The sequence below is a fragment of the Hypomesus transpacificus genome, chromosome 2 (genome assembly GCF_021917145.1).
Source record: "Hypomesus transpacificus isolate Combined female chromosome 2, fHypTra1, whole genome shotgun sequence".
Classification (NCBI taxonomy): domain Eukaryota; kingdom Metazoa; phylum Chordata; class Actinopteri; order Osmeriformes; family Osmeridae; genus Hypomesus; species Hypomesus transpacificus.
The window spans coordinates 13,529,065-13,556,509 of NC_061061.1; the positions used below are offsets into that span (position 1 = coordinate 13,529,065).

At 39.9% G+C, this 27,445-nt stretch overlaps 2 protein-coding genes across 9 annotated transcripts; one reads left to right on the forward strand and one right to left on the reverse strand.

Moving 5' to 3' along the window:
• Window positions 1-158: 158 nt before the first annotated feature.
• Window positions 159-6,878, reverse strand: si:ch211-225p5.8 (uncharacterized protein LOC555567 homolog). 3 transcript variants are annotated; one of them, XM_047027221.1, is made up of 6 exons: window positions 5,333-6,878; window positions 1,485-1,657; window positions 1,011-1,248; window positions 748-907; window positions 476-532; window positions 159-325 (listed from the first exon to the last, which is right to left on the reverse strand). In XM_047027221.1, the coding sequence occupies exons 2-5, from the start codon at window positions 1,611-1,613 to the stop codon at window positions 487-489; spliced, it is 573 nt and encodes a 190-aa protein (XP_046883177.1). In that variant the 5' UTR covers window positions 1,614-1,657; window positions 5,333-6,878; the 3' UTR covers window positions 159-325; window positions 476-486. The 3 variants fall into 3 exon arrangements, with proteins under 3 accessions (XP_046883177.1, XP_046883167.1, XP_046883158.1); XM_047027211.1 differs by lacking the exon at window positions 5,333-6,878 and adding an exon at window positions 4,016-4,105; XM_047027202.1 differs by lacking the exon at window positions 5,333-6,878 and adding an exon at window positions 1,896-2,250 and having other exon boundaries at window positions 160-325.
• Window positions 4,380-27,375, forward strand: gramd1a (GRAM domain containing 1A). Of its 6 annotated transcripts, none has more exons than XM_047027102.1 (20): window positions 4,380-4,800; window positions 12,988-13,216; window positions 13,561-13,581; window positions 13,933-14,017; window positions 14,102-14,205; window positions 15,290-15,385; window positions 15,647-15,727; window positions 16,090-16,208; window positions 16,745-17,030; window positions 17,293-17,446; window positions 17,942-18,088; window positions 21,442-21,563; window positions 22,092-22,234; window positions 22,490-22,593; window positions 22,858-23,061; window positions 24,035-24,119; window positions 24,521-24,532; window positions 24,808-24,915; window positions 25,005-25,125; window positions 25,434-27,375. In XM_047027102.1, exons 1-20 carry the CDS (start codon window positions 4,685-4,687, stop codon window positions 25,533-25,535), a joined length of 2,439 nt encoding a protein of 812 aa, XP_046883058.1. In that variant the 5' UTR covers window positions 4,380-4,684; the 3' UTR covers window positions 25,536-27,375. The 6 variants fall into 6 exon arrangements, with proteins under 6 accessions (XP_046883058.1, XP_046883065.1, XP_046883047.1 ...); XM_047027109.1 differs by having other exon boundaries at window positions 4,691-4,800; window positions 12,993-13,216; XM_047027091.1 differs by lacking the exon at window positions 4,380-4,800 and adding an exon at window positions 7,399-7,894.
• Window positions 27,376-27,445: the final 70 nt, after the last annotated feature.

Genomic DNA, 27,445 nt, shown 5'->3' on the forward strand with positions numbered 1-27,445 from the left:
AAGATACAGATACAGTATAGTGTTACTACATGACCCATATAGTCAACCGTGTACACTTGTTTTGTACAACAAAGAGTGACATAATACATTTTCACAATAACTTTTCAGCAAAAATGTAAACACTGTAGGGACATTTTGCTTGAGCTGTAAACTGTGTTGACACTAGACAGAAAATCAATTTGTCACTTCACTTCACTTTTATTGTGCATTTCACACAACTGAAAAATCACATTTTTGAAAAATAGTTATGGTTACTTAAGAGAGTGGTTAACATGGTAATACTGTATGTTCTCTTACAGCATAATATATCTTCATGTCTTTAGATCTGTTGGACATAAATTGAGAAAATAGAACATCAAGTCACAAAAAAGTATTCACTCCTTAAATGTATTACTTTTACAAAATGTTGTACTGTTACTTGTCCAATATAATCACAACAACATTAAAGAGGCCGACTATTTATCAAAATACTCACCATTGTGTAAATTACTCCAGATGCACCCCATCACACTTGTCTTTTGATTCTAATGGTCTGGAAATAAAAAACAAGAAATGAGTAAGTGAGTGAGAATATCAAGGAAATGTGTGTTTTCATCAGGACTCCTTCAGATCCTGATAAAAAAGAAAATAAATAAACTTCTGGGCTAAGGACATGGATTGATTGTGCTACATCTCAGTTGAGATTATTAAAGGTGGATTCCTAACAATGTCTGAGACTGCCATTGCAGGTTAATTTAGGAAGCTTACCGGTTTTGGGCCTTAAGGGCTTTGCGGGCTTCCCGGGCTTCATGCTCAGCAGATATCTTTTTATAACAATAGATCAGCACCACGATCATCCAAAGCTGCAGCACCACAATCAGTACATACATCATGATTTCTGATATCACTGCAGTCAGCTCCGGATTGGCTGTGAAAGCGCCCAGAGGAAACATTAGAAGATTAAAGAATACACAAGAATACAAAACCATTATAAACATAAAGTTGTTTAATAAAAAAAGACTACAACTGACCAACAGCCACCACGCTTAGCTCCACCTCCTTCTGCACAGTGACATACTCATTGTCCAATGGGAGAAAGAGTGTGCGTTGGACGGTGCAGAGGAATGTTCCAGTGTCGTTAAAGGTTACATTATGAAGAAAGATGGCTCCTACTTGAACATCCTGAGTCCCCTCTGTCCCATGCCACTCCAGACGGCCTTCAAAGTCTTCATAGAGGATGGTGGGTTTAGGGTAGTCATAATGAAATACCTGTGAAATAAAATTGTCACTTTTGAGATTTTTTTTGTTGTTTTATTATGTCCCTTGAATCTTTAACCTTTTCTGGTCTTTTCTGAGTCTCACCATAAAAGTAGGATAAAGGATAATAAGAAAGGGGAAAATAAGTTACAACAGATCTTTGAAACCCTGTAGGTCAGATTGCTAAACTACGAGGAGCTATGGGCTGATTTGTGACCAGCCCTCTGTAGTACAGACTCTCTACTCACATGAATAAATTCCTCCTCTCCTTTAGGTCTGAAGTGCCAATCCACAGTAGTGTGAGCAGGGACCTCTTCTCTCCTCTTGCAGGAGATACAGCCTAAAAGGAAACGTTCCCCTGCCACAGCCTCTGTCATCGAGTCCACCTCTGCACAACCCCCATGGCAATGAGGCACTGCAACTGACACACATGGATACGTACACCCAGATGAGTCCGCAATTTTAAAGAATATATGCATCAGGCACTGACCAGTAACTTTAATAAATGCGGCAGTGTAACTCAATACCATACATAGAACACATAAATATATAAAATATTATATCATCCACCATGAACTGTAGAGAACCTGAATGATACTATTATTCTAAATATGATGTATATTCCAATGTTTTTATATAATGTTACAGAAATGACTTACCATACAAAATGAATAAAATCAGAAGTGACTTGAGCATACTATCCCTCCAAGTCTGGGTGATTCGAAATTTAGTTTCTCAAGACAAGGTTACTTGTTGGCAATCTCGTAATTGCGCAACCTTTGTCTGATCGATGATATAGCCTACTGGAGACACAAATTGCTCCTCCGAATGATATTTATCTGCGAAAACTGTATATTACAACTTAATTTTCCTTAAGAGTTAAATGTGTAAAACTCATGTAGGTTTTCTTCACGTTCTACCAGTCTCACCCGATCGTATGCAAGGAAGCTAAATTTAGACCGTGTGAATCCCTATGTCCTGTCCTAACTCTTTTGGAGTGCAGTGCAGGTCAAGAAGAAATGTTAGGCTGAAATCAACATGACAATGAATGTTTGGCTGTGTGCATTAACTTGACCAATATGTGCAAAGAAACTTTGCATGCAACATGCAATGTGTACATGAGCTAAATAGGTAAATCAACTTTGATTCTAACTTTTAATGGGCCAATAGGCCTAATTGTATATGTACTATGTTATTAACTGGTTAGACAACGCAACCGTTTAATCACCAAGAGGTTATAACTGCTTGATTTGGCATGTTTGCGTTTGATCGGAAGTTATGTTCAAGCTTACAAATTGCCTGCATTGTTTATCTGTCCCCAAACATCCAAATACAATCTCAAGGTGATCGAGGTTGATTTGGTGGGATGGATGTTTTAGTCTCTTATCGGGATCTGAAGCACGTTCAATGTCAAACAGCACGTAAAACACAAGGCTATTCTAGGGAGGACAAGGTTGAAAAAATAATTGCACATTGAAGTTCAACTTCTGACATAGATTGACGCTCACATAAGTGAGTTTATTGACTCTGATAACATCAAGGCATATCCACATATTTGTCTTTGTAAACGATTGTATTTAACAAACTTAGATACACATCTAGACATTAAACAATTTATATGTCAAGGATGTCGATTTGAGATGTCAAGCACAGAGCATCTGGCCTTCTGGGATTTGAGTTTTATAACTTTGACTTGGTAAAAAGTAGTGTTTTGTAGGCTATCATGCATACACATGTGAAACACAAACAAACAGGAGGTGGACAAAATATTAGGAAAAGAGTATAAAAAAGCTGATAGATCACTCTCTCTTTCTCTCCCTCCCCCCAACTCAATTTCAAACCACACATGCTGTGAATCTTATTTTTAGATCAGATCGGGTTTCCAGTTCCTCAGCACTGAGAAGGCAACAACACAGCACGTTTTGTGACCTGGAGGGGTTTGGACCATAGCCAGTTCAGTAAAACAGACCTATGACAGTCTTGAATCTAATTTATTTTGAAGAAATACGCAATGTCTAATGGACTGCAGTTGACTGAAAATTGCTGTTTAACCGTGGGAAAGGTAGGCTATTTCTCTTGGTTGGATGTGACTTTTTATTCAAAACATAATATTTTACGTAAATTTTGCTAATTAATTGTAGAACCATGCTATTGTAGGCTATTTATTTGGGGAGATTTTCTAAGCTTTTGAGTTAAAATGCATTTGCATACTGAGGTGTTGTTCTATTGTCTCCTCTGATATGTTGTTATAAAGTAAATATGTTTAATCAATTCTACCTAAATCTTTAAAAATAATATTATTGAGTGGGCTATTTGTATTTTTTGCCCTGTTAAACCAACTATAACTGATTTTTTGCCAGGATTATTTACATTTAGCTTGTATGTCTTTGGCCCAGGTTCTAATAACCCTATCAATGCTGTTCCGTGTGTCAGTATTTCTTCTCCCTGCTTTAATGTCAGTACAAGGTGACCTGTCCTAAGCTGTGGCAGATTCTGCATGGACTGGAAGTCACTGTGAGACAGTGAGAATGCAGAGGATCACTACATTGCAACAATTGACCAGTATTACAAAGGTGAGGTACCTGAGATTTATAATGAAAATGAAGTCATTATTGTATAATTTTACTGTAAAATAGCAATGCTGTCCAGGGTTCAATCTCATTTGCAAAACCTGTGATGCCATGGATATGCCATGGTCACAGTTTTTATTAGTTTGATCAAAAGCAGCTCTCTTCATATTAACGCAGTATGTAAATTGTAATTTTCACATGTACAGTACCTTAGAATGATACATTATTGAAGATATTTGTCTGATGATTTCGACCAATAGATTATCCAGCTCCACTACCAAGTCATCTCTAATTGGTTTACATTTCTGCCCATCTTTAGAACCCGTTATTTTTTCCAGACTGTACCACAAAGTTCTTTAACAGGGGTTCCAAGTCTATGGCACCACTTTAGCTACCCAAGTTACGTACCATTGTTGACATTTAAACCTATATGTAACAAATGAGGTAAATAAATAAATATGTATACATATATACACACATTTAAAATAAACCTGGGAATATTTAATACCGTTACATTCCGGTTCCATAATTCGGTGACCCTCCCGTCTAAACTTATTTTGCGACTGAGTTGTTGATTCCGTTGTACGATAGTACATCAACAAAAAAAAGTTATTGTTGGTCGCCGAGACGGTGCCTAAAATCCAAAATTATCCAACCAGACAGCTGTTCATGGATAAATCGAAATATTTGAACAATAAACACATTTGACATAGTTCGACATACATTACTTTAATGATAGCTAGCTTGGTAGTCATCCGTCTTGGGGGGTATGCTAATACTGGGAACCTGTGCTGTATTGAGCCGCTACAGTACGCTTCGATAGATTAGATAACTAGAGCTAGTACCAGCTAGTCTAGACTCTTTTGCCTGTAAATAGGATGCTGATGTGTTCCTGTGAAAAAGGGGATTTTATCGTTACATCTCGCACCGTCGCTCGGCTTGTTTGCGAAGCCGAGCAGGATATTCGGAATGGGGGAAATTCATCAAATGGGAGGTAGGAACTGAAATATACAACTAGCTAATGCTAGCTAACTCAGACCCTTGTTTCTGAAGCTATGGCAAAACCAGTCATGATTTGTACATCTTTAGTAGCCAAGCTCTAGTTACTAAACTAAAATTATTTTTGGTAAGTAAAAGAGTAAGTAAAGGGTACTTTAAAAACCCTTTTTATAGCATAGGCTATGTTTTTTGTCTATAGTTTTAACTCAAAATTGAGGATAATGTCATGGCTACATCCATTTGGTGACAGCTGAGAAGTATTAGCCTATCTGCTTAGTTTCTTAATAACAGATACACTCAACATATAATTTAAATTGATATTGACCATCGGATGGTTGATGTATTGTAAACCCGCAAGCTATTTCTTAGATGTTTTTTAATCCTTTTTTATAGCTAGTTTACGATGTGGCTGTGTGAAAACAGAAAGCCAGAGGAGGAAAGGTCAGACCTGGATTACGATAGATTACCTTGAGTAAACAAGGCCATGCCAAGATTGCTCTTGTTCAAACAGATGAGTAAATACTTACTGTACTCGCTGTCAATCCTGAATGCCCTTTGTCTTAGTCTTTAGTGGTACCCGCATTGGAATTTGTTTACATTTGAGTTCTCCCTCCATGGTCACGCACTAGCTAGTGAGTTAGAACTAGCCACTATTTGACATTTGTCAGATATCTTCACCTCATCAAATCAAGCTTCAGAATGCATGTGCACTTTGGGCTAAATCCAAGGGGGTCTGCTTCATTGTCTTCAAGTAGATTAATGTGCTGTTGTAAATAACGGATGATTCGATTTAAGAATGCAAATAGCATGCAGTGAATTGTAATTCCACTGAATCCACACTATGAAATGGGTCTGTTATCCCAGGCTCTCAAATTAACTTTATCTGTTGTTTCCAACTAGGCCTACCTTAGGGCTGCACTATATATTAAATCAATTCAGATATGAGAAACAGAGCCTCCAAATCTTACCTGAACTGTCATGCTTTACCCCAGCTCGAGTTTGATTGACAATGGTATATTTCAGGAACAGGATTGCTAGAACATAAAAGTGGAAAGTAGTGGGTAACTCCAAAAATCAGAAATTGATATTCCAGTTAGCAGATAACAGTCTGTGTTTCTAAACAACTCTCTGCAGGCCTCATTAGCTTTCACAACATGTTCATAGGGACAAAACCTTTTTATTTTCCTTTCTTTTTAACCTATTGTACCTCATAAAGGTTACTGTAGGTTAAAATAAATGTTGTATTACACCCAATTACAACTGTAAACATTTTGCTTTATGACTCCTGCAATGAATGACAGAAGAAGCATGTATCATGAAATATTCCCAGAAACCCTTGGGAAATGTTCCGGAAATGCTCTACCCATATAGTTCTACCCATGGTGGCATTGTTCACGTCCCTTACAATCTTATTTATGGTTTGCAAGATAGGCGTTATGAAGCCTATACATTATTGTCAGTTATAGTGTTCCATCACGGGTTTCCAAACATTTCAGTCCACGACCCCTAAAATAATGGTGCCAGTGACTCGCGACCGCTGCATGGCTAAAATATGCTATTTCTAATTGTTTTAAAATGTTCCTTGATTTCTGGAAATCATCTCGCGACCCCCTTCGCTGTCTCGTGACCCCCGGAAGGGTCCCGACCCCTACTTTGGGAACCACTTTTCTATCATATAATGTTTTTTTTCTTGGAAGTGCTTGGAAGGATTTCATCATTTTTGCCATGTAGCACCGTGACCTGGAGGTCAAATTGCATACTGTTTTAATATCAAAAGGGAGCTAAAGCTGCAAAATCCAAATTCACAAGTGATGCAAATGAACCGTTGAACTTCTATAAATACCTGTTTATTTATCTGACCATATAACATCTGCTTTAAAATGTCTGTGATTGCCTGTGAGCCAGCAACTTGTCTTTATGAGAGTATCAGACAACACAAGACTTCCCAAAATATCTAGCCTTAGTGGAATGTTTAATTTTAAATGTTTTAATGTAGGCAGTGTCCTGAAAGAGGCCCTTTTATATGTGGTTAGTCAGGGAGAATGATAACTATTGATGAGTAAAGGCTTTATTCTTTCCAGCCATATCTCTTCTGTTCAACTTTTGCAGTTATGAAACTGAAGCACTGTTTAGGCCTACACTCCAACAAAAAAAGAACGGGCAGAGACATGGGTTTAGAGAAGACTCTAAACTAGTGAAATGTGCAGAGGACAAAACCGCGAGCAACGGATGAAGAGAACAGTATTTCCAGAAAGCAGGTTAACTGTCAAATATTTCTCAAAAGAAGAACATTTTTGAGAGTGAAGATGGCATTTTTCCCCCTACTACAACCCTTATATGTTACTGCTGCATCAATATAGTGATGTGGTTAGATGAGACATCAGCTGATAAAGTATTTTTTTTAATTTGGGGGAATAAACGAGACTGTAGAATTGAATTTAGGAAACGCGGATGGAACTTTGGACCTTGACCAAAAGCAGTGAAGAGAAGTTGTTGGCTGATGGGAACATCTTATACCAACATTCTCCCTGGAACTGGAGCTGTTACCCTGACTGGAACCTCCAACCAATTTCTCTTTAATCTAATCAACGGGTGGCTGGAGCTTTAAGAATGATAATGATGTTGTCTTCAGTGGGACCAAAAGCTAGCACAATGACTCATCCCATCCCTACACTGACTGTTCTCCCCCCATCCTCTGACACTGAGTCCTGGTCCCGCTCACCAAGCCCACGACCCCCCAGACGTCATCGCCAGCAACGCCTCCACCGTATTAGGACCTCCACCAAGACGAGAAGCAATAAAGAGAAACAACAGGTGGACTTGACTGAACAGCAGTTGGTGAAAACACAGGTAGAAGAGGAGGAGCAGGATGGGGGTCAGAATAAGAATGCTAAACAGAGAAGTCCCTTACCTTCCCCCTCTCAAGCCCGGCACAAGGAGAGGGAGGAGTTTGCTAAAGATGGACCCTCACACGGTCAACTTTTGCCACCATCTCGCTCCTCTTGGTCGCGTAGGTCATCGACCAGCCAGCACTCCCGCTGGTCCCTCCGGAGTCTGCTGAGTAGGGACTCTGACGGGGACAGTTGCAGGTTAGTGCCATTCTCCCCCTCCAAGGCTTAGTAATTTATTCACATGGCCTATTGCGAAGAATATTTTAGATTTGTGAGGCTGTCTGGATAGCCTAAAATCTTACACTCTTTCCAGATCTCAGATTTGGTCAGTTCCCACTATGGGCTCACAAACTTGAAACCTTTAATTTGGAGGAGGAGTGCAATATGATGAGACATTGAGTCTAGTAACTTTTCAGATTGTCAGTATGGAACCAGCTTGGCCAGATCTTATTGGAAGAGTTGCAGAGTTCCCTTTATAAGGACTACTGTAGTCTCATCTCAATGGACCAACTGACACATTTTCAGATCTGGATGGAACTCAGACTTTTGCTTGTCTACACATACAAACTTATCTGATCCAGTTAAGAAGTACAGATCTTCTTAGACTGTCTGTGTGGGTTAGGCTTAAGTCTGTTCGCTGCTTGGGTAAATAGTGATCATCCACAGCCTACATGTATTACATCGCCATGATCACGCTAGTATGTAAGACAAGTTTATCATCAACAAAGGGTGTACCAGTCAGTAGCAGGAGTCTTGAAAAAGGGGGCAGATATCTTTAAAGGTTTTAGTTAGTTAAAATGTCCATAAATCGGTCAGATTATCTTAATGACAAACATTACTATTAATAAACTTGCTCGTAAGACTAATGCTATTTCAGTGGCTATCTAGCTAATTGTGAATTACTTTGTGAATGAGAAAGGAGAAATTATATTATAATAATGTTTTTATTTTATATATATATAATAAACTATATGGTATTATTACTGGATTGCACAATAACAGGACAACATGGGGAAGTGATTTTAATACTTGTCCAACAGGAAAGCCTTTAAATAATTTGTTGTATTTATCACTTTCACTTTCAGTAATGGCAGTTTAATACAGTCAGACAAGATGACCATTAGGTAAACACAGGCGAGATGATCATGTTAAAATCGAATTAGTCTGAGTTGATTATGTCGGGTGTGCATGCTTGTGGGATCATGCATGACTATACACAGTACAAAGATCACATTTCAGATATACCTGTACAAAAGCATTTTCTTGTGTTGTAATAGATATTACTCTGTTCTGACGACATAACAGCCTACATTCTGATAAATAAATAGAATATTACTAATGGCTAGATGGAGAAGAGTTTGGTGTTAAACAAAAGGCTGATATCCAAATGTACTTGGAAAAATATTGAGCAGTATTACAAGCATAGCGTGGCCATTCATAAGGAGCAAGAGACTCGATTTATACACCACACATTCTGCTTATGATGCATGACATCACTGCTGGCCAATAGGAGGGCTTGTTTTGGCTGGTGATGTCATCTCTGTCCAATGGATGTGGGTCTCTGTTGGTGCTGCAGTATGGGCCTGTCAAACGGCTATCTGGGAAGAGAGAGGGCCTTTTCCTAACGCTCTGCATGAACAGCTGTGGCTTTGTTCTTGTCATTTACCCACCAGTTTATTGACCCAGTTTTCTCTATTCTTTAATGAAGCATTTACTATTTACTTTAATTTGAATTTGTTTTATATAATAGACATGTTGCATAAACTTAAAAAACTGTTTTAGATTGTGTATTCACTAGTGGTAGAATTTAGAAGGGATTTACAGTTGTGGCTTGTAAAGACTATTAATGCACTTCATAAAGTTAGCCTTTTTTAGAAGGTCATTTTTGAGACTGTGTTAAGGCTATATAAATTACCAATCTTACAGTATATAATCACTTCAAGCTCTACAACTATAAAGGCTTTGCATCTTAACAAATCTATCGTTAGCACATTGCTCTTTGACTGATTTCATAACTACAAAATGTAATTTACTGGGTAAAAAAAAAGTGTTTTTAGAAAGTCCATGTCTGAGAACCCATCTCCCTTCTTACAAAAATTTTGGTTATGACAAACATTAATTGACAATGCCTAAAGTAAGCCTAATCTCCAATAGAGATAGACCTTTCCTCTGTCATTGTAGGAGTGACTGGGGTAAATTGTAGCCTACCCATTGATTAAAGAAAAAAAGTAAGTTTAACCATATTCTTGGAAGAAAACAATTTCATACAATTAATCGGGGCTATTGGGGTAGCTTACAGTCCCACAGATGGGGTGAGGATGGCTGACTATTAACCCTGAGGGGACTGATTATTGGGTCAGTGACTGAAAGGGGCCAGCAGCGGTGGCCTATGGGGTAGGTAGAAAATACACTGATTGTATAGAAGGGAGGTGTTCCAAGGCTATTTTACTCTACAGACCACACAATGCAGCTCAATATTCCAGACTGCAGCCATACTTGCTTGGTGTTTCATGTTTTTTTTCTTTATCAGAGAACATTCTGTATCCTGACTGACTCATACCAGACTGATCTATTTTCATAATATTTCTGACTTGGTCTGTATTGCCATTGTGTGCAAACTGTCTTGAAAATGTCTGTAGATGTTTGGGGATTTGCAAACTCAGTTAACACGGTCTATAGATTAGATTGAAGTAATCAATCCAGGCACAGGTCCTGGCTTCAGCAGAATGCTCACTCGAAAATGTGCTGTGTTGCAGACCTACAGCACTACTCTCTTAATGAGCTCAAAGACTTGTGATCTCTTTATAGCGATTTGCCATCCCTCCCATTTTAAAAGGATGTTTATCTTTGGAACAATAATGTCTTACAATTTGCCCTTCATATACTGACTGAAAAAACGGATGGTTAATTTATCCTTTCTTTATTAGTGTGCTCTTTCTCAGTATATTTTGTCATTCCATTTTGCTTCACGGTCGCAGAGATTATGGCTTCCATTCCTGATCCTCAGAAAAACAGATTAAAGGGATAGAGAGAAATAGGGGAGATGTTGGACTGCCTGAGCCCCAGTGTGTATTACATTAGACCCTAGCTTCAAATTCAGAGATCTGGTCAGGTAGATTTTGAGGGTGGGTCCTCTATGCTGTAAACTTGGGCCAAGGTAGCCTAATACCGGTCCATGGAGGTTAACCATGAGGTTGAGTTCAACGATAGCAGTTTCAGTAGCCTATGTGGTAGGTATCTCGCGCGGTGCCCCCTCCCTCTCCCCCCCTTTACGCAGGGATTATGGGCGCAGCAACGTCAATTGAATATGTAACCCCTTGCGTTAGACGGGTACATGGCTGCGTAAAGTAGTTCTCTGTGATGGAAAGCTAAATCTGGCGGTGAGTCTTGGGCGTGATTCCATTCGCAGATCATTTTTAAATCCAAGCGAAACATGCATCAGAAGAACGGACAGTGAAGCGTCTGCTGGCTCACTGCACTGAACACAAACCCGGTGCCATATTGACACAGTAAACAAGCGTGTACGACATCAGGTTAAAAGCGAACACCTCATCATATGTTTGAGTAAGTGATTATGATTCTTAAATACTGTTAACGTGTTGACTGTCAAGAAGTAACGTGGAATTACATTTAATGGGCGGTCAAGTCATTCGTCAATCTACTGTTTACTTATTTCATTGTGCGTTCGGTATGGTTAAAGCCAATATATGGTAGCCTATCCCTAATCCTACCGGAAAATTAGATGGTTGGAACTGTGATTGGAATGCACAATCAGGACGGGGTCTGGAACATGCACATACTTCTGGGTTGCTGGTGCTCGGTCGGTTCATCATGGTATTCAGTCGGCCATAACAGTGGAGCCTTAACGCCCATATCATTTCCTCAGAAAGACCATCGTCCATGTCTTTGTTGATCACATCCTGCTCTCAGGTAGATTGCAAGCATCACCTGCCATTACCTATGTGTAATGCCGTATTCTACCTTTTTTGTGTCGCTTATACAGTTGTCTCGCTGTTATTTATTTATTTTTCTTCATTATTTTGACTCACGCCATGTCTTGATCCCATTGCGCTTTATGCCAGACTGCTGTAGCTTAAGAATAAACGTAACATGTTGCCTTTCTAAATGTTTTAAGCTAGAGTGGAGGATCTAGTTGGAAACACACTGACACAGATTTTAACGGGTACGCGAGGACACTTCGTGAGTGGCCACAACAAGCTTGTTAACGTGTCTTTGAAGGAGGTCATCTCTACTATAATCTCCTTGGAGGTAGTCTTGGTGCTCGATGTCATGCAATGGTGCGTCAAGTTCTACTGCACTTAGTTGATGATTTGTTGAGTTTTTACTTATTATTATGATATGTATGCATATATATTTATTTAAATTGTATTTTTTATACAAGTGTTTACATTTCTAAAAACACACGTCATTTGCTGCTTTATTGCCTCAATTCTTGACCACTGCCTCTGACTCTGTATATACATACATATATATTAAGATCCACAAATTTGAGTCTGGAGTTACTTTTCTTTCTACTCCACAAGTTGATGTTGTTACTAATGCCAATTCTGCTTAAGAAACTAGAGATGGTCAAGGAGAGAGTAACAGAGAATAAGACAGTATAGTAAGAAGCAACTATAGTAAGAAGGCAGCATTTGAATGATCATGGGTAGAAATGTTGAAGCAAAATTGCACATGTATGCATTTGCATTGCAAGATGCATGATTGCAAGATGTATGAAATTAAAAGCTCTAAAAAACCTGTAGGTCCATAGGCAGTGTAGGAGCAACGTGCTACTTCCATTTGTGTGATTTAAAATTGCACATTTAAAAATGTGTTTTAGTTAAGTGTACCTTACAGTAAATCAGTAAGCTTTAAATAGTTTGGCGTTAAGTTGCCAATTCCTGGTTTGTATTGAGTTGGAACTGTTGGAATCAACAAGAATTCACTGGGAAATGTACACATACTGTATTTTACAAGTCATATGCTATACATTTACCTGATTATAAGCATGAGCATAATGCATGTGCCCCTTGGACTGAATGTGGTATTATTTGGGTGTGGGCATAATTGTCCTTCTGTAGTGGGAAGGATGTTAAGAACTTTCTGTACATGTAATTGAAAAAATAACAGTTCATGTGAAGGAAGCATGCACAGTGTGAAGCATGCGTAATTCCTAGTAAATGGATTTACAAACTACCTTAGTGTATTTTCCATCTAAATAAATGTCATGTTAAATAAGATACTTTATTGTATTTTGCCCTCTCTCTTCTCTCTCCTCCTCTCCTTAGTACAGCCAGTAACTCTCCTCGCAGCACCCCCGGCAGCTCCCCATCTCTGCGACGGAGAGTCTTGGGTGGTGGCAAAACCAGCGAAGCAGGTGAAGGTGGGGGGGAGCGCAGTGGTGGGGGAGGAGGAGGATGTGGGGGGTTGGACAGTCCACAGACCCCTGCTCCTTCTGCCTCCTCCCTTACTTCTGCCTACCCCCTTGCATCTCGCCACTTTAGCCGCAATGCTAAGGTACAGAGCCAGAGCTTAATAGCAATTATTCAAATATGGGTCTTGTGACACTCTGGTAGCATTTCCTGTCATAGTCGTTTGCAGCCCCACTAACTGCCGCAATGTTGAGTGTTGATTGTGTGGTCATTAATGGAGTGTTGTATTTCACAGTTAGTTTGATAGTAGCTAGAACTTGATATAGCCTGATAGTTTACCAACAGTTTGAGGTCACATTGAAGTAGCAATTTGCTGTATGTGTAGCCTATGTAAAAATTCTCCCTTTACTAGACTGTTATAAAAATAAAAATAAATACAAGGTTTTGACGCTGTTCATCATTAGACATGTGCTGTTCTCTCATTTTCAGAAAATGCAGAGCTGGTACAATGTAAGTATTCAATGTAGCCCTCATTAGATGGTTGTACACTTTTCTTTTCTGCCGGTGGCACACTGTAGAGAGAGTAAAGCAGTTTGAAATGATGAAATAGGGCAAGTCAATGTTTAGAACAGAGCTTATGTGTCCTATGTCTTGTTCCCCTCTACACAGCTTCTTTTTTTACCCACAACTCTAGTCCTGACTGTGCTGCATTTTAGAATCAAACTTTGTTTAATGCCTTAATTTGTGATTAAATTTGTGATTTTTTACCAACTACAAAAAGGCAGTCAGTTTTAGCTTTCGAGTAATAAGTTCTCAGTTTTTATTTTATTTCATCTCTACTTTCCTTCCTCTTTTTCACAGGTCCTCAGTCCCACTTACAAACAACGGAATGAGGATTTCCGTAAGCTCTTCAAGAAGCTTCCAGAGACTGAGAGACTCATAGTGGGTAAGTCATACAAGACTGTGTGAGGTGGAAACTTTGGTGTCAGATGGAAACAACTGATGTTTCTGTCCTTCTCTTTCTCCACAGACTACTCGTGTGCACTGCAGAAGGACATCTTGCTCCAGGGCCGTCTTTACCTGTCTGAAAACTGGCTCTGCTTCTACAGCAATATCTTTCGCTGGGAGACCACTGTGAGTCATACACACACAGTATAGTGTATATGCCAACACAATTGCACACTTTTTACTTTAGATGTAGGACATTGTACAGTAAAGTGTACAGTACACAGAGTGTACTGCTCTTTCCATAAAATATCTAGATATTCTAGCTTGGCCCACAATACTGGGTGCCCCATCATTAATATTTCCTGATATTCTGACTTAATTCTTAGAAATGTTATCTTTTTTTCTCAGAATATAAAAAAAACAGTTGTCCCTGAGATACTTCTTTACTAAGTGCACCTTGTTCCAGATATGTTGAAGGGAATTTCCACCAACAAGAAACAGAGCAGCTAGGTTCATCAAGTAGGCAAGTTTAATCATGTAGGCTGACTGCAGTGTTGAACCCTTTCAAATACCATCTCTCAATTGGGGTTTTTACCATTGTTTGCGACACATGGCCTTTTGTAAACTATGTGACAAACTCATACTGGGTGTGTAAATTGTGAATTGAATGCCACATTCTTATTTTTAAATGTACATGACCCGGGGATAGTGATGCTGATAATGCTAACATTCTCTAGCTATCTATCCAACATTCCCTGGCCCAACACGTTTTTCACTGAATAAACAAGCCTGTGCGTGTTGACCTGCCGCACATTTCTATTTCACATGCACAAAGATAAAAGAAAATGTAGATACTACTTGTGTCCAAAACATGCATTGCTTTTGCCAAGAAGGAAATGTGTGTTAAAATAAATGAATTATCTTTATTTGTCATAGGTGTAACTTTGTATTCTATAGACATATACAACATCAAACACCAAATCATTTATTTGTTACAACATTGTCGTTATTTATTCGAGAGACACTAGTTGTATTAGTTTCATAAGGCTTATTGAATTTACGTCATTGATTTGCTGTACTGTATAATGCACTGCTGTCATTGAAGAGTTGTCTTTGCACTGTAGTAGTCAGGAGTCTGTACCTGGTGGTTGCGACTATGTGGCTAGCAAAGACAGACTGTTCCTTGACTCTGACCACCAAATATACTCTTAGAACTATGCAGTTCTTATCCTTGATCTTCTGCTGTACATTCTGTCATTTGGTGTTTTAGATCACCATCCTGCTGAAGGACGTGACGACCCTGACCAAGGAGAAAACTGCCAAGCTCATCCCCAATGCCATCCAGATCAGCACTGATCACGATAAAGTGAGTTTCCAGAGACTCAGCTTTTTACTATTTTCGAGGGGTTTTTTACCTTGAGAAATCATCACATTTCATATGAGAAAAATGTCACTGCGATATGACAATTGTGGGAAAATGTAAAAAAATATATATATATAACTTTGATTATGTTGTAATACCATGTAAAACAAGTATGCTGCTCGGGCAAAATATAATCAAAAGAATACTCTTTCTCTCCTTTTCTGACTTGTTCATGACTCTTTTGTCACTCTATCATTGTCTTAGCACTTCTTCACTTCTTTCGGGGCGAGGGATCGCAGCTACATGATGATTTTCAGGCTGTGGCAGAATGCACTAATGGACAAGGTAACACCTTTACATTCTCGCCTGTGTGTTTGTGTGTGTAATAAATATAAGTCTAATTACAAGTCAGTAACCAGTAAACCCTTCATGACTTTTAGTCATGTGTTATATAGTGTGTCAGTAATTAGGAGCATAGTCGAGTCCTCAGCTGAAGTCTCATCCAGACATATTAGATAAGACTTCAGGCCCTTCAAAGTGTTTGTACTTTGTAGTATCATCTCAGATGAGTGACAGATAGTAAGATACATAGTTGGGTGATTTAGAAAGTCAATCATTTGTATTTGGCTTCGTCACAGAGTTTCAGTGTTTGTGACATTTCTTAATTTGTGTCTGTTTGGATGTGGTTGTAATACGTGTGTCTGTAGCCCCTTTCGCCAAAGGAGCTGTGGCATATAGTTCACCAGTGTTATGGAACAGAGCTGGGCCTCACAAGTGAAGATGATGACTATGTCGCACCCACCACTGAACACATGAACGGCCTATTGTGAGTCAGTACTATAAGTGTGTTGTGTGTGAGTGTAAATGGCATGTTATTGAACATAATCATAATCATAAAGTACTTAATTTGATTACATTTGTGTGTTGATTTTATTGTCCTATGTGCTGATGATCCTTCAAAATACACTGCTTTAATGCCTTCATCTAGTTTAGTCTCTCTCTGTTCACTGTTAATCTCTTTGGTCACTTTTACCTTTAGTTACGCTCCTTTCCTTGTTCTCCCTAATCACTTTCTTTTTCTTCTCCCACCCCCCCCTACTCTGGACCCATCCTTAACTCTGGACCCATCCTTAACTCTGGACCCATCCTTAACTCTGAACCCATCCTTAACTCTGGACCTATCCTTAACTCTGGACCCATCCTTAACTCTGGACCTATCCTTAATTCTGGACCCATCCTTAACTCTGGACCCATCCTTAATTCTGGACCCATCCTTAACTCTGAACCCATCCTTAACTCTGAACCCATCCTTAACTCTGGACCCATCCTTAACTCTGGACTATCCTTTCGTCTCTCCCACAGGCCAGGAGATGAGTCTGTCTCAGACCTTTTGGATCTTGGCTCTGTAGCTATGCCCTCCCTGGGTAGCTCTCCCCCCTCCCTGGTGCCCTGTGAGGCTGCCATCCCACTTTTGGCCAGTGCTGGGGGCTCCTACCCCCCGAGTATTGTCTCTTCCTGTCTGCCTTTGGAGCTACCCCTCTCGACAGGGCGCCAGTTGAGCGCAGACCCCCTGGAGCCATATCCCCCCAGTTCTCAAAGCTCGCTTCCCCACATAAGCTCTGCCCCCACCTCTACCGCCACCTCTTTTGTAAGTTGCACGCACATAAATGCATACAGACACTACTAATAACTGATTTTGTGTGAAGACAGTTTTTGTTTTGCCTAATGTGTCTCATCTTGTAAGAAAAATATACCCGTAACTAGTGTCTCAAACATGCCGTGTTGAGTATGTAGATTCTAACAAACTATGTAATACAACATTGGCAGTTTACGATTACGAGTACTACAGTTAAGAGTGGTGTAATTTCCTTAGCAACCATGTAGTAATTAATTATGCTTCTTATCCTCAGAATGTGGAGGAGGGTGGGGACAGCTTGTCCGAGTCGACCAATCACATGTTGCCCCCTTCAACCACCAGTCTGGGAAACCTCTCGTCATTGGACATCACTAATGACGATGAACTTCCCACTGACCCTAGCAACTCTTCTGACACACAGGAAGAAAGTGAGTGTCTGTCTGTCCCACAAATCAGTTGGTCTCAACTTAGCTATCTTCCTATCGTAGATCAGTGAAGTGTCTGTTGTCAGTTTAGACCACTGATATTTGAAACACAAACAGCATAAACCAGACATAGTTTACATAACCTTATATGGGTACAGCTTAGTTGTAAAGCATTTGACTGCAGATTAAGATTCAAAGATTCAAATCTCCCCTCTATGTTGCTTTGGATAAAAGCATCTGCTACATGAATGCATCATTATTAAACATTACAAAATAGCCTTGATATTTGAGACTATTATCCATAATGTGGTCTTGACCTCAACCAAAGTTGTGTTCATGATGTTTCTGCTATCTCATTTATGGTACGAGACAACAGGTTAAGTTTTATTGCGGAGAAAAGGTTCAGAAGGGTTCCGTTTCAAATCAAATCTTCAGAGTTTGGTGGGAGCTACTGTCTGTATTAGCTGGTGGTACCAACCCCTTCCTGTTCATGCCCAGGTGAGGTGGAGTCGTTCTGTGCTGACCTGAGTGGGCGGCTGCACATCAACAGGGCGGTGCACATCAGCGTTGACAAGCTCCACGACCTGCTCTTCTCCGCCGATACACACTTCATCCAGCACCTCTTTTCCCAGCGCCATTTCACAGGTCTGTATTGCGAACACACACACAGGCCTGGTAAAGCTTCGCTCTGCAATTGAGCCTATTTAGGCATCACCTCCTCCTTTCTCTTTCTTTCCCACACCTTTGTCTTTCAAAGTTATGTCATAATGCTGACATTGTAACACTGGGGTGCAAATACAGTGCCCTCCAAAAGTATTGGAACAGTGAGGCCAATTCCTTTATTTTTGCTGTAGACTGAAAACATTTGGGCTTGACATCAAACGATGAATGTGAAACCAGAGATCAACGTTTCAGCTTTTATTTCCAGGTATTTACATCAGGATCTGATGCACAAATTAGAAAATATCACCTTTTTGTTCGAACCCACCCATTTGTCACGTGAGCAAAAGTATTGGAACATATGACTGACAGGTGTGTTTTGTTGCCCAGGTGTGTCCTATTACATACATTATTCAATCAATAAATACCACTGAATGTCTACACTCAGGTTCAGATTGGGTAAGATAGGTTTTGTCTATGCAGACTGTATTCAGAGGTAAAAACAACATGAAAACCGGAGCGCTGTCTTTGGGTGAAAAACAAGCAATTGTGAGTCTTAGAGAAGATGGAAAATCAATCAGAGCCATTGCAGAAACATTGGCCATAGCCAGTACAACCATTTGGAATGTCCTGAAGAAGAAGAAAACTACTGGTGTACTAAGTAACAGACGTCGAACAGGTAGACCAAGGAAAACATCAGCAGTTGATGACAGAAACATTGTGAGAGCTGTAAAGAAAGACCCTAAAACAACTGTTAGTGAGATCAGCAACAACCTCCAGATGGCAGGAGTGAAGGTATCACTATCTACTGTTCGCAGAAGACTTCATGAACAAAAGTACAAGGGCTACACCAGAAGATGCAAACCACTCATTAGCAAGAAGAATAGGAAGGCCAGGCTGGAATTTGCCAAAAAGTACAGAGATGAACCTCAAAAATTCTGGGACAAAGTTTTATGGACTGATGAGACAAAGATTAACTTTTACCAAAGTGATGGAAAGGCTAAAGTTTGGAGAAAGAAAGGAACTGCTCATGATCCCAAACACACAAGCTCATCTGTGAAACACGGTGGAGGTAATGTCATGGCTTGGGCTTGCATGGCTTCTTCTAGGACGGGCTCATTAATCTTCATTGAGGATGTAACACATGATGGCAGCAGCAAAATGAACTCGGAAGTCTACAGAAACATTTTGTCTGCCAATTTAAGGAAAGATGCAACCAAACTGATTGGCAGAGCCTTCATCATGCAGCAAGATAACGACCCAAAACACACTGCCAAAACAACAAAGGAGTTTATCAGGGGCAAGAAATGGAAGGTATTAGACTGGCCAAGTCAATCTCCAGACTTAAACCCTATAGAGCATGCATTTTACCTGCTTAAGAGGAGACTGAAGGGAGGAACCCCACAAAACAAACAACAACTGAAAGAGGCTGCAGTGAAAGCCTGGGAAAGCATCAAAAAGGAAGAATGCAAAAGTTTGGTGACGTCAATGGGTCACAGACTTGCTGCAGTTATTGAAAGCAAAGGATTTGCAACTAAATATTAAGTCTTATTCACTTAAATATGTTTTAAGTATATCTGTTCCAATACTTTTGCTCACATGACAAATGGGTGGATTCAAACAAAATGTGATATTTTCTTAGTTGTGCATCAGATCCTGATGTAAATACCTGGAAATAAAAGCTGAAACGTTGATCTCTGGTCTCACGTTCATTATTTGATGTCAAGCCCAAATGTTTTCAGTCTACAGCAAAAATAAAGGAATTCGCCTCACTGTTCCAATACTTTTGGAGGGCACTGTATATGTACAAACTGAACTTGAGCACAAGGTTTGCTATAAAGTCATACAATGTATTGAAAACATGTAGGTTACTGCTTTTCATGTGTCCCCCCCACCACCTTTCCCATCCTCAATATTATTCTAGTCCTAGTCTCAAACATCAGACTTTAGAAAAATGTAAATGACTTTACAATTCAAGTTAGCGAGCTACTTTAACCAGTTAGATAGCTGCATTTGTATATTCAGAGCTTTACCTTCCCTACATAGTGAGTGACTATATATATATAAAGGATAAGAAGAGATTCCATTCATAGTTCACACTCCCTTCATGAGTTGGTCATACAGTTGACTACAAGTGCATTAGTGTATTAGCAACCTCACATGAACTAATTCATGTTCACATGAACTAATTCATGTGAACACTGAAGGCAAGACAATGATGCTTGATTTGATCAATTCTATTGAAGGAAGTTCTAACACAGAATTGCAAAGCTGCCAGTTGATACTGCTGTTCATTCATCCTGTCCGGCATAGGAAGCTGAAATGCCCATTGCATTAAGGAATTAAACTTCTGTTATTGCGAGCGAAGGGCTTTTAACTAAAACAATAACATTACCTGGTCATGTTCAGTTTCCTTCCTTGACTAACATACACAATGTTGATGAGCACTCCACATTCACAGTAAATCAAACTATACAAAATTATACTCATAGGAAGGTATGATAAATACGTCCTGTTCGGACACTAACAATCCTAAAGTTATTAAAGGAGTTAGTTTAGAGGATTTCAAAAGACCAATTTAGTTTTGTGCCGTCTGCTTACTTACTGAACACCCTTGATCTGCCTCTACTGCTCCATGTTATTGCTAGAAACAAAATGATCATCAGTAGAAATTCACTTTGTCACTAACGAAAAGACAGAGACAAGACTTTGCCTCCAGTGCAGAGAGTTTGTGGTCTCCCCACCAAAGAACAAACTTCTGTGTTCCAAGATTAGCACTAATGAGCCACCCAGGGTATTTATTTACGCTGTGTTAACTCTACTCTTTCCAGCCTTTATTTTGGTTTAAACCAAAATAAATGATCCTTCCCTATTTAGTTTCCAACACTTAAAAAAAATGTGTTGTTTGATGAAGAGTCATTCTGAAAGCATAAAATGATGTTCTCAGAGACAAACTTTCTTTGTGTGAGTTTTTTTTATGTGGGCCAAGCCACTTGGTTGGTGGCCTCTCTGGCTGTGCCCCTTCTAGCTTTGGGGCATTGTGTTGCGTTAACTGGGGCATTTCCACAGCGTATGCATGTTGAGTGTCTCCCTTTCTTTCTCTCCCTTCTCCTCCACCATTTTCTCTAAATTTGCTTTGCATTTTCTCATTGACTTTTCTGTTTGCTTTTGCGCTCTCACATCTCTCCTTCCATGCCGTTCTCATTTCTGTGGGATTCTATTTATTCTTTTTGGCCTCTTCACCTTTTAATTCTCTTATATTCATAAAATGTTCTACTTGTTCTCTGTCTTACATCTGTTTTTCTTCCTTGCTCACTTCCACCTTCCCCGTCTCTCAGACCTGTCGGTGGGGGAGTGGCAGCAGGACATCAGCACTGGGAACACCAGGCGGGTGCTTAGCTACACCATCGCCATCAACAACCCACTAGGACCGAAGACCGCCCCTGTGGTTGAGACCCAGGTCAGTCTGACAGCGAGGGCCACGGAGTATATTTATTCCAGAGCCAATTAATCATGACCGTTAGCTTGGTCTTGTTAAAGAAAAAGGCGTAAGTGTTAATCATTTCTGGTGGACATTTTACTAAACGATAAAGAAATGTCAAATGAAATCTGTACAGTTTACATACAGTGGTTCCCAACCCTGGTCCTCGGGGAACACCTGTCCTGAATGTTTTACATGTGTCCCTGCTCCAACACACCTAATTCAAATAAATGGGTTGTTATCCAGCTCTGCAGAAGCCTGCTTATGACCATTCATTTGAATCAGGTGTGTTGGAGCTGGGAAACATCTAAAACATGCAGGGCAGGTGTTCCCTGAGGACCAGGGTTGGGAACCACTGACCTAACATATAACCTAATAACATAACCTTAATGTAATGTTTTGCCCAAAGTCAAATTTTAAAGTGATAGCTTTGCCTGTGAATTTCGAATATAATTTTAAATATTAAATAGCTGACTGGCAGCCTTTGCCCCATTTCTTATGTTTCAGACATTGTATAAGAGCAGTGCGCGTGGCGAGTGCTTTGTAGTTGACTCTGAGGTCATCACCTCAGGTATTCCCTACCAGGACTACTTTTACACTGTCCACAGATACTGCCTCACCTCCGTCAACAAGCACAAAAGCCGTCTCAGGTAGATAACTGAACTGTCTCTATGAAAATAATATAATCGATATTTAGATATTCATATCATTCATCACTATTCTTCCGAAGTCCCGTATTTGGAGTATTACAGTATTTCTTTAAAATTCAAGTTCATTAAGCGCCTTTGGTTATTATTCACTGTGGAATTATGTTGTAAGAGTTTAATATGTTCATATAGTGTAATTGACACATATTGTACATTGTGACTTAAAGATGTATTGATTCCGGAGTATTTGGGTTTCAGGGTGTCTTCAGACATCTGCTACAGGAAGCAGCCGTGGAGCCTAGTCAAGGCCCTGATAGAGAAGAATACCTGGAGTGGCATCGAGGAGTATTACAGACACATGGGTTAGTCAGTCACATTACTTTACACATTACAAGAAACTCAAGTCCTACTCTCCCTAGTGTTAAAATGATTCAACAAAAAGCGAATAATTTAAACTAGTTGTGTATTAACATATGAAAAATCAACACTGTAAAATGACCTTTAAATGTATTATTATATTTACATTTGAGTCCAATTCATGACAAGGGTTGGGACCTAGCTGACCAATAATCGACCCCTTTACACTGTGTTCTACTTGTTTACTTTGTTGCCCTTCCCACCTTCAGAGAGTGAGGTGTTGAAGCTGGAAACCCTCCTTCAGTCGGAAGTTACTGTTGTAACCACTGGTGAGGCGGTGGGGGCTGACGCCGCCAAGACCCCCCCGGCACTGCGCCGGCGCAAACGCACCTGCTCCAGAAGGCAGGTTGAACGAGAGAGGGAAGGAGTGAATCTTGGAGGGATTGGAGAGGAGAGGGACAGGAGAGAAGCTGGCAAGTATCTATGTTGAACACTAGGGATGAGAATTGATAAGATTTTAACGATTCCGATTCCTTATTGATTCCTGCTTATCGATTCGATTTCTTATCAATTCTTTAAAAACTTAAACTTAAAAATCGATACGCTCATTTTAATAATGGGTTAACACGACAACGCAAACGTTTGCTGATAACACACGCCCTCCGATAATGAACACTGTTACGATAAGAAATTTTTCTAAACTGGACTTTCAATCAAAACGTGAAGTGATCAATAATGGGAGACAAATGCCGTAGCTAAAATGTATGCTACAAACGACGGGACAGAAGATAACTTGATCGACCACACACAATAAAGGCAAATTGCTTCACACAGTGATAAGTGGTTGTGATCACTTTTGAGGAGCTTACCTAGGATAGTTAGAGATGAAGCGCGAACGTTAGCTGCAGGCTGCATGCATCGAACACATGACATTTCTGTTACTTCATTCCATGCCGTGTGTTCAATGCTTCTTCATATTGGTTGTATTTCCTCCCTTCGACAGAATAGACTAGACTTTACACGAGTTACAAGTGGTGTTATTGTCATTTTGTCATGTGAAATACAACCAAACTTTAGAACGCTTCTGCCTAGTTGCCATGTTTGCTGCAGTCTGAATAAACTATAAAAGTTTGCACATGTGCAACGGCACAGAGAACCGTTGTTAAAGAATTTGGCTGACGATTCCAATGAATCGGTTCACTGGGAACCGGTTCTAAACAAGAACCAGTTCTCGATTCCCATCCCTATTGAACACAGGGGATGGAACTGAAGTGATGAAAGGCACACGCCCCAAATGATGTGTACATTACTCCACACACACCAGCTTGAAGCATTAGAACAGGCATTACCTGTTTCTTTCTGTTAAAACCCTGCATTGACATTAGAACTGAGCTTTGAGATGATTTATATATGCCTGTAAAGCCATTGTTCTGGTTTGTTCCACAGGTGGACAGTATCTGAGGCTAGGAGAGATGTCCCACAGAGGTGGAAACAGCGGCGTCTCCACCATTCTGCTCATCGTCAGCTTCATGTGAGTTGTAATGCACGTGTGTGTACACAAGTGTGTTTGTAATATGTGTAGATTTAACTACTATGAACTGCGGGGCTGTTTAAGTATAATATGCGATAAACTAGACCTGAGACGCCACCCTGTGCTGCTAGATTACGTGATTCAAATGCAGGTACAATATCAGTTCACAGATCAGTAACTTATAAAACCACCACATTCATGCCATACCTTCTGATACGGTGTCAATGTGTAGCCTTATTGTTAGCTTTTCATTTTATACTCCCTCAACCTGACTCCTTGTTTGAGCTGGTGGACTCATCATGTGATTTGGTCTTCTCTAAATACTAACGTATTCCAATTGTCTGTCTGCCTCTTTCTCTTCCTCTCTCTCGCTCTCAATTCTGCATTTTTTGTATGCATAGGATCTGTGTCAGGTACTGTATTGCACCAGACTCTCAATGTCTGCTTGGATGTAAAAATGTGTTAGACGTTATGTAGGATCCATCATGTTTTGTATGTAAGTAGCTTTGTCATTAAAAGCCATTTGTTTTTGTGCATCATCTACTTTATTCCTCAGCTAGTTGTCATTTCTCAATAGGACATTTACCAAGCCCTTATTCCCTTGTGTTCCCTTATACTTAAATTTTCATTCATTATTCAGAAATCATCTTCTCATTCTGTTGTCTTCCTTCCTCTCTCCCATCATCAGTCTGGTGGTGTTAGTGGCTCTGAACATGCTGTTATTTTACAAGCTGTATGCCCTGGAGAGGGCTGCTCACACACTGGAGACATGGCATTCATACTCCCTGAGTGACAGGTAACTAGAAGATTTGATCACACTTGTTATTTGGTATGATTTCATGAGTTCAACATCATGAATGTAGTTCCCCCTTTCCCTCCCACTAGCCCACTGCCCCAGTCTGCAGGAGAATGGGCCCAGGTGCTGCAGCTTCAGAGACAGTTCCACCAGGCGCAGCTCAGCAAATGGCAACAGATACTCCAGTCCTCAGTCACCTTGCTAGACCAGGTGGGTGTGTGTTTTTCAATTCTGCACTAGCCCATGAGTGGATATTAAGACCTGCGTGTGCGCAGATGAGCTGCTCTCCAGCTGTTTGTTGGATAAATGCCTCACATTCATTTAGCTTAAAAAGTCTTCCAAATCCACAAACTCACAGAATTCGGGAACCTATAAATTGCAGTAAGTTTACAACTCATTCTCACTAGATAACGAGGTAAAGTGATTTGAAAAAGACAGGCGATTGCATTCATTTGAAATACAGTGTATATATACAGCATATATGGCCATGAATCTGAGTTCTCATCCATCTCCCTCAGATGAAGCAGTCATTGGAAAAGCTCCATCAAGGCATCGTCACTCCAGAGGTTCAGCAGGACGTCTCTTCGGATGCTCCCTCAGACTCCTTCACTGAGCAGTGAGCCTGCCTCAGTCACCCTCTCCCCTGTACCCAGAAAAGAGTCCAGTTAGTCATAGTATAGAGAAGAAAACTATGGGGGGAGATGTGGCATGAGGGAGAGGGTCAGTCAATCATAGACACAGTCTCACACTTTTTGGCTCTGCCCTACATTCCCTCCTCTTGACTAAGACAGTACTTGACTGAGTAAATAGAAGGGGAGGTCATGTGTGAACTACATGGATTTGGCCTGAAAGACTTGTAAAGGTATAACACATTTTTCCACAACCTTCAGGACTACAGCAATAACACGCAGTGAATGGAGAGCCAACCATGTGTACTGTCTGTCCTGGGCTACAGGAGGGCGAGTTAGCACTGTCCTCGGTCCTTGAACTCCTCACACCATACAGCTTCCCATTGAGTTCAACTGCATTCAAAGCCAACTGACTCAACTTGAAACTAACTTAATTTCAACATGGATATTTTTTCAGTCCATTTCATTGTGACCCAGAGCAGGATGAACAAAAACATTGTTTTTATCTGGGTGGATAGAATTTCCTTGGCAGTGGAGGACATACTAGTCCTGGTAGTAGTAGGTCTCCTGGCCTCAAGTTAAAGCCGTTGGCTGGGGAGTAGGTTCTCGTTTGGTGATTCCCCCCATGCCTCCAAAGACCAGGAGGATTATATCTTGTTACCAGCACTGACATGAGACAGATCCTTTCAATCTTGTTTTCCTCCTCCCTCTTTCTCATTCTCTGATTCTTCCCTTTTGTTTCAATGGGGATTTTTCTCAACATAAACTCCAAGACCACAGGAACACTCATCTTACACTCCCTCCTCAATTTTAATGTCTATTGTGTGATTGGGTTGTTTGGAAAGTGAGAGAGCAAGTGCAGCATAGGACTGCATTATTTATTACTTTTGTTTTCAGAAAGTCACGTCCTGCTTGCAATAATAATAATAATTAAGGTTGTATTATTTTATTTTTTGTGCTCTGTTACTGTTCAGCATGGACCAAGAAAGAGCAAAATGATTGTCTAAATGATGGCGATCATAGCAATAATGACAGAACAGTGATTCTAGCACTCTTTGAATGTTAAGTAATATGTGGAGTAGTAGTAATTGTAGGGGGTGCGTGTGTGTATGTGTCTATCTTGTAGCAATAGAGTCCTCAGTCAAATATTACATTTGGTATTATTTTTTATTTGTTTGTGTCTTTGTTTTGTTGTTGATCTACTTTAGTTCAAAATTCAAAATTGTATTATTGGAATAAGACTTGAACTGTTCAGAGTGACTGTAGTCTTGACCAGGTAAACGTACATGGAAACCAGTACTTTGTAGTTGAGCTGGGCTGGACTTTAAAAGGACCAACCAGAACACTAGGCCCGGATGAAGACAAAGGGAATACAGTATTATCTTTTTGTGATTGAAAAGTAGATTTTCTATATATTTTTTTTCTTTGATATCTTTATTTCGTTGTTTTTCATTTTCTTTTCGTTTATTGAAAGGTCATCTAATTCTTGCCCATTCCTGTGTTCTATTTATCCGCTCTGACACTTTTCTTCTTCTTCAATACTTCCCTTTTCCATCAGCCTAACCATCCACTTATTCTCACACTTTCCTCATTTAGCTGCCCTGCGCACTGAATACCATCTGTGGAAGTCTGGGCCTTGCTGTGCATGGTCAATAAGGAGTAATGAAAGAATGTATTATTTATTATATATATATATATATATATATATATAGGTATATACTGTAGGTCTAGATGGTGAAAGAGGGACATTAGGTTGGTTGTGCAGGGGGGGAAACGATTTGATTGTTCGCAATGTTGTGGAGAAAAATGAAAGTTCTGAGATTTGCAATAATTGTTTGTTTGTGGTCATTGTGCATGCATCTGCAATCTTCAGATAAGAAAGCAAAAAGCACTACATTAAA

Excerpts from the sequence above, each read along its gene's own strand:
- si:ch211-225p5.8 (XM_047027202.1), bottom strand. The coding sequence starts at position 1,932 with ATGCTCAAGTCACTTCTGATTTTATTCATTTTGTATG. Across the intron at positions 1,249-1,484 it reads GAGAGGAGGAATTTATTCAT|GTATTTCATTATGACTACCC; the intron begins GTGAGTAGAGAG and ends TTTATTTCACAG. Across the intron at positions 533-747 it reads GCCCTTAAGGCCCAAAACCG|ACCATTAGAATCAAAAGACA; the intron begins GTAAGCTTCCTA and ends TTTTATTTCCAG.
- gramd1a (XM_047027091.1), top strand. The coding sequence starts at position 7,416 with ATGATAATGATGTTGTCTTCAGTGGGACCAAAAGCTAGCACAATGACT. Across the intron at positions 13,582-13,932 it reads AAATGCAGAGCTGGTACAAT|GTCCTCAGTCCCACTTACAA; the intron begins GTAAGTATTCAA and ends TCTTTTTCACAG. Across the intron at positions 17,031-17,292 it reads CCTCTACCGCCACCTCTTTT|AATGTGGAGGAGGGTGGGGA; the intron begins GTAAGTTGCACG and ends TCTTATCCTCAG.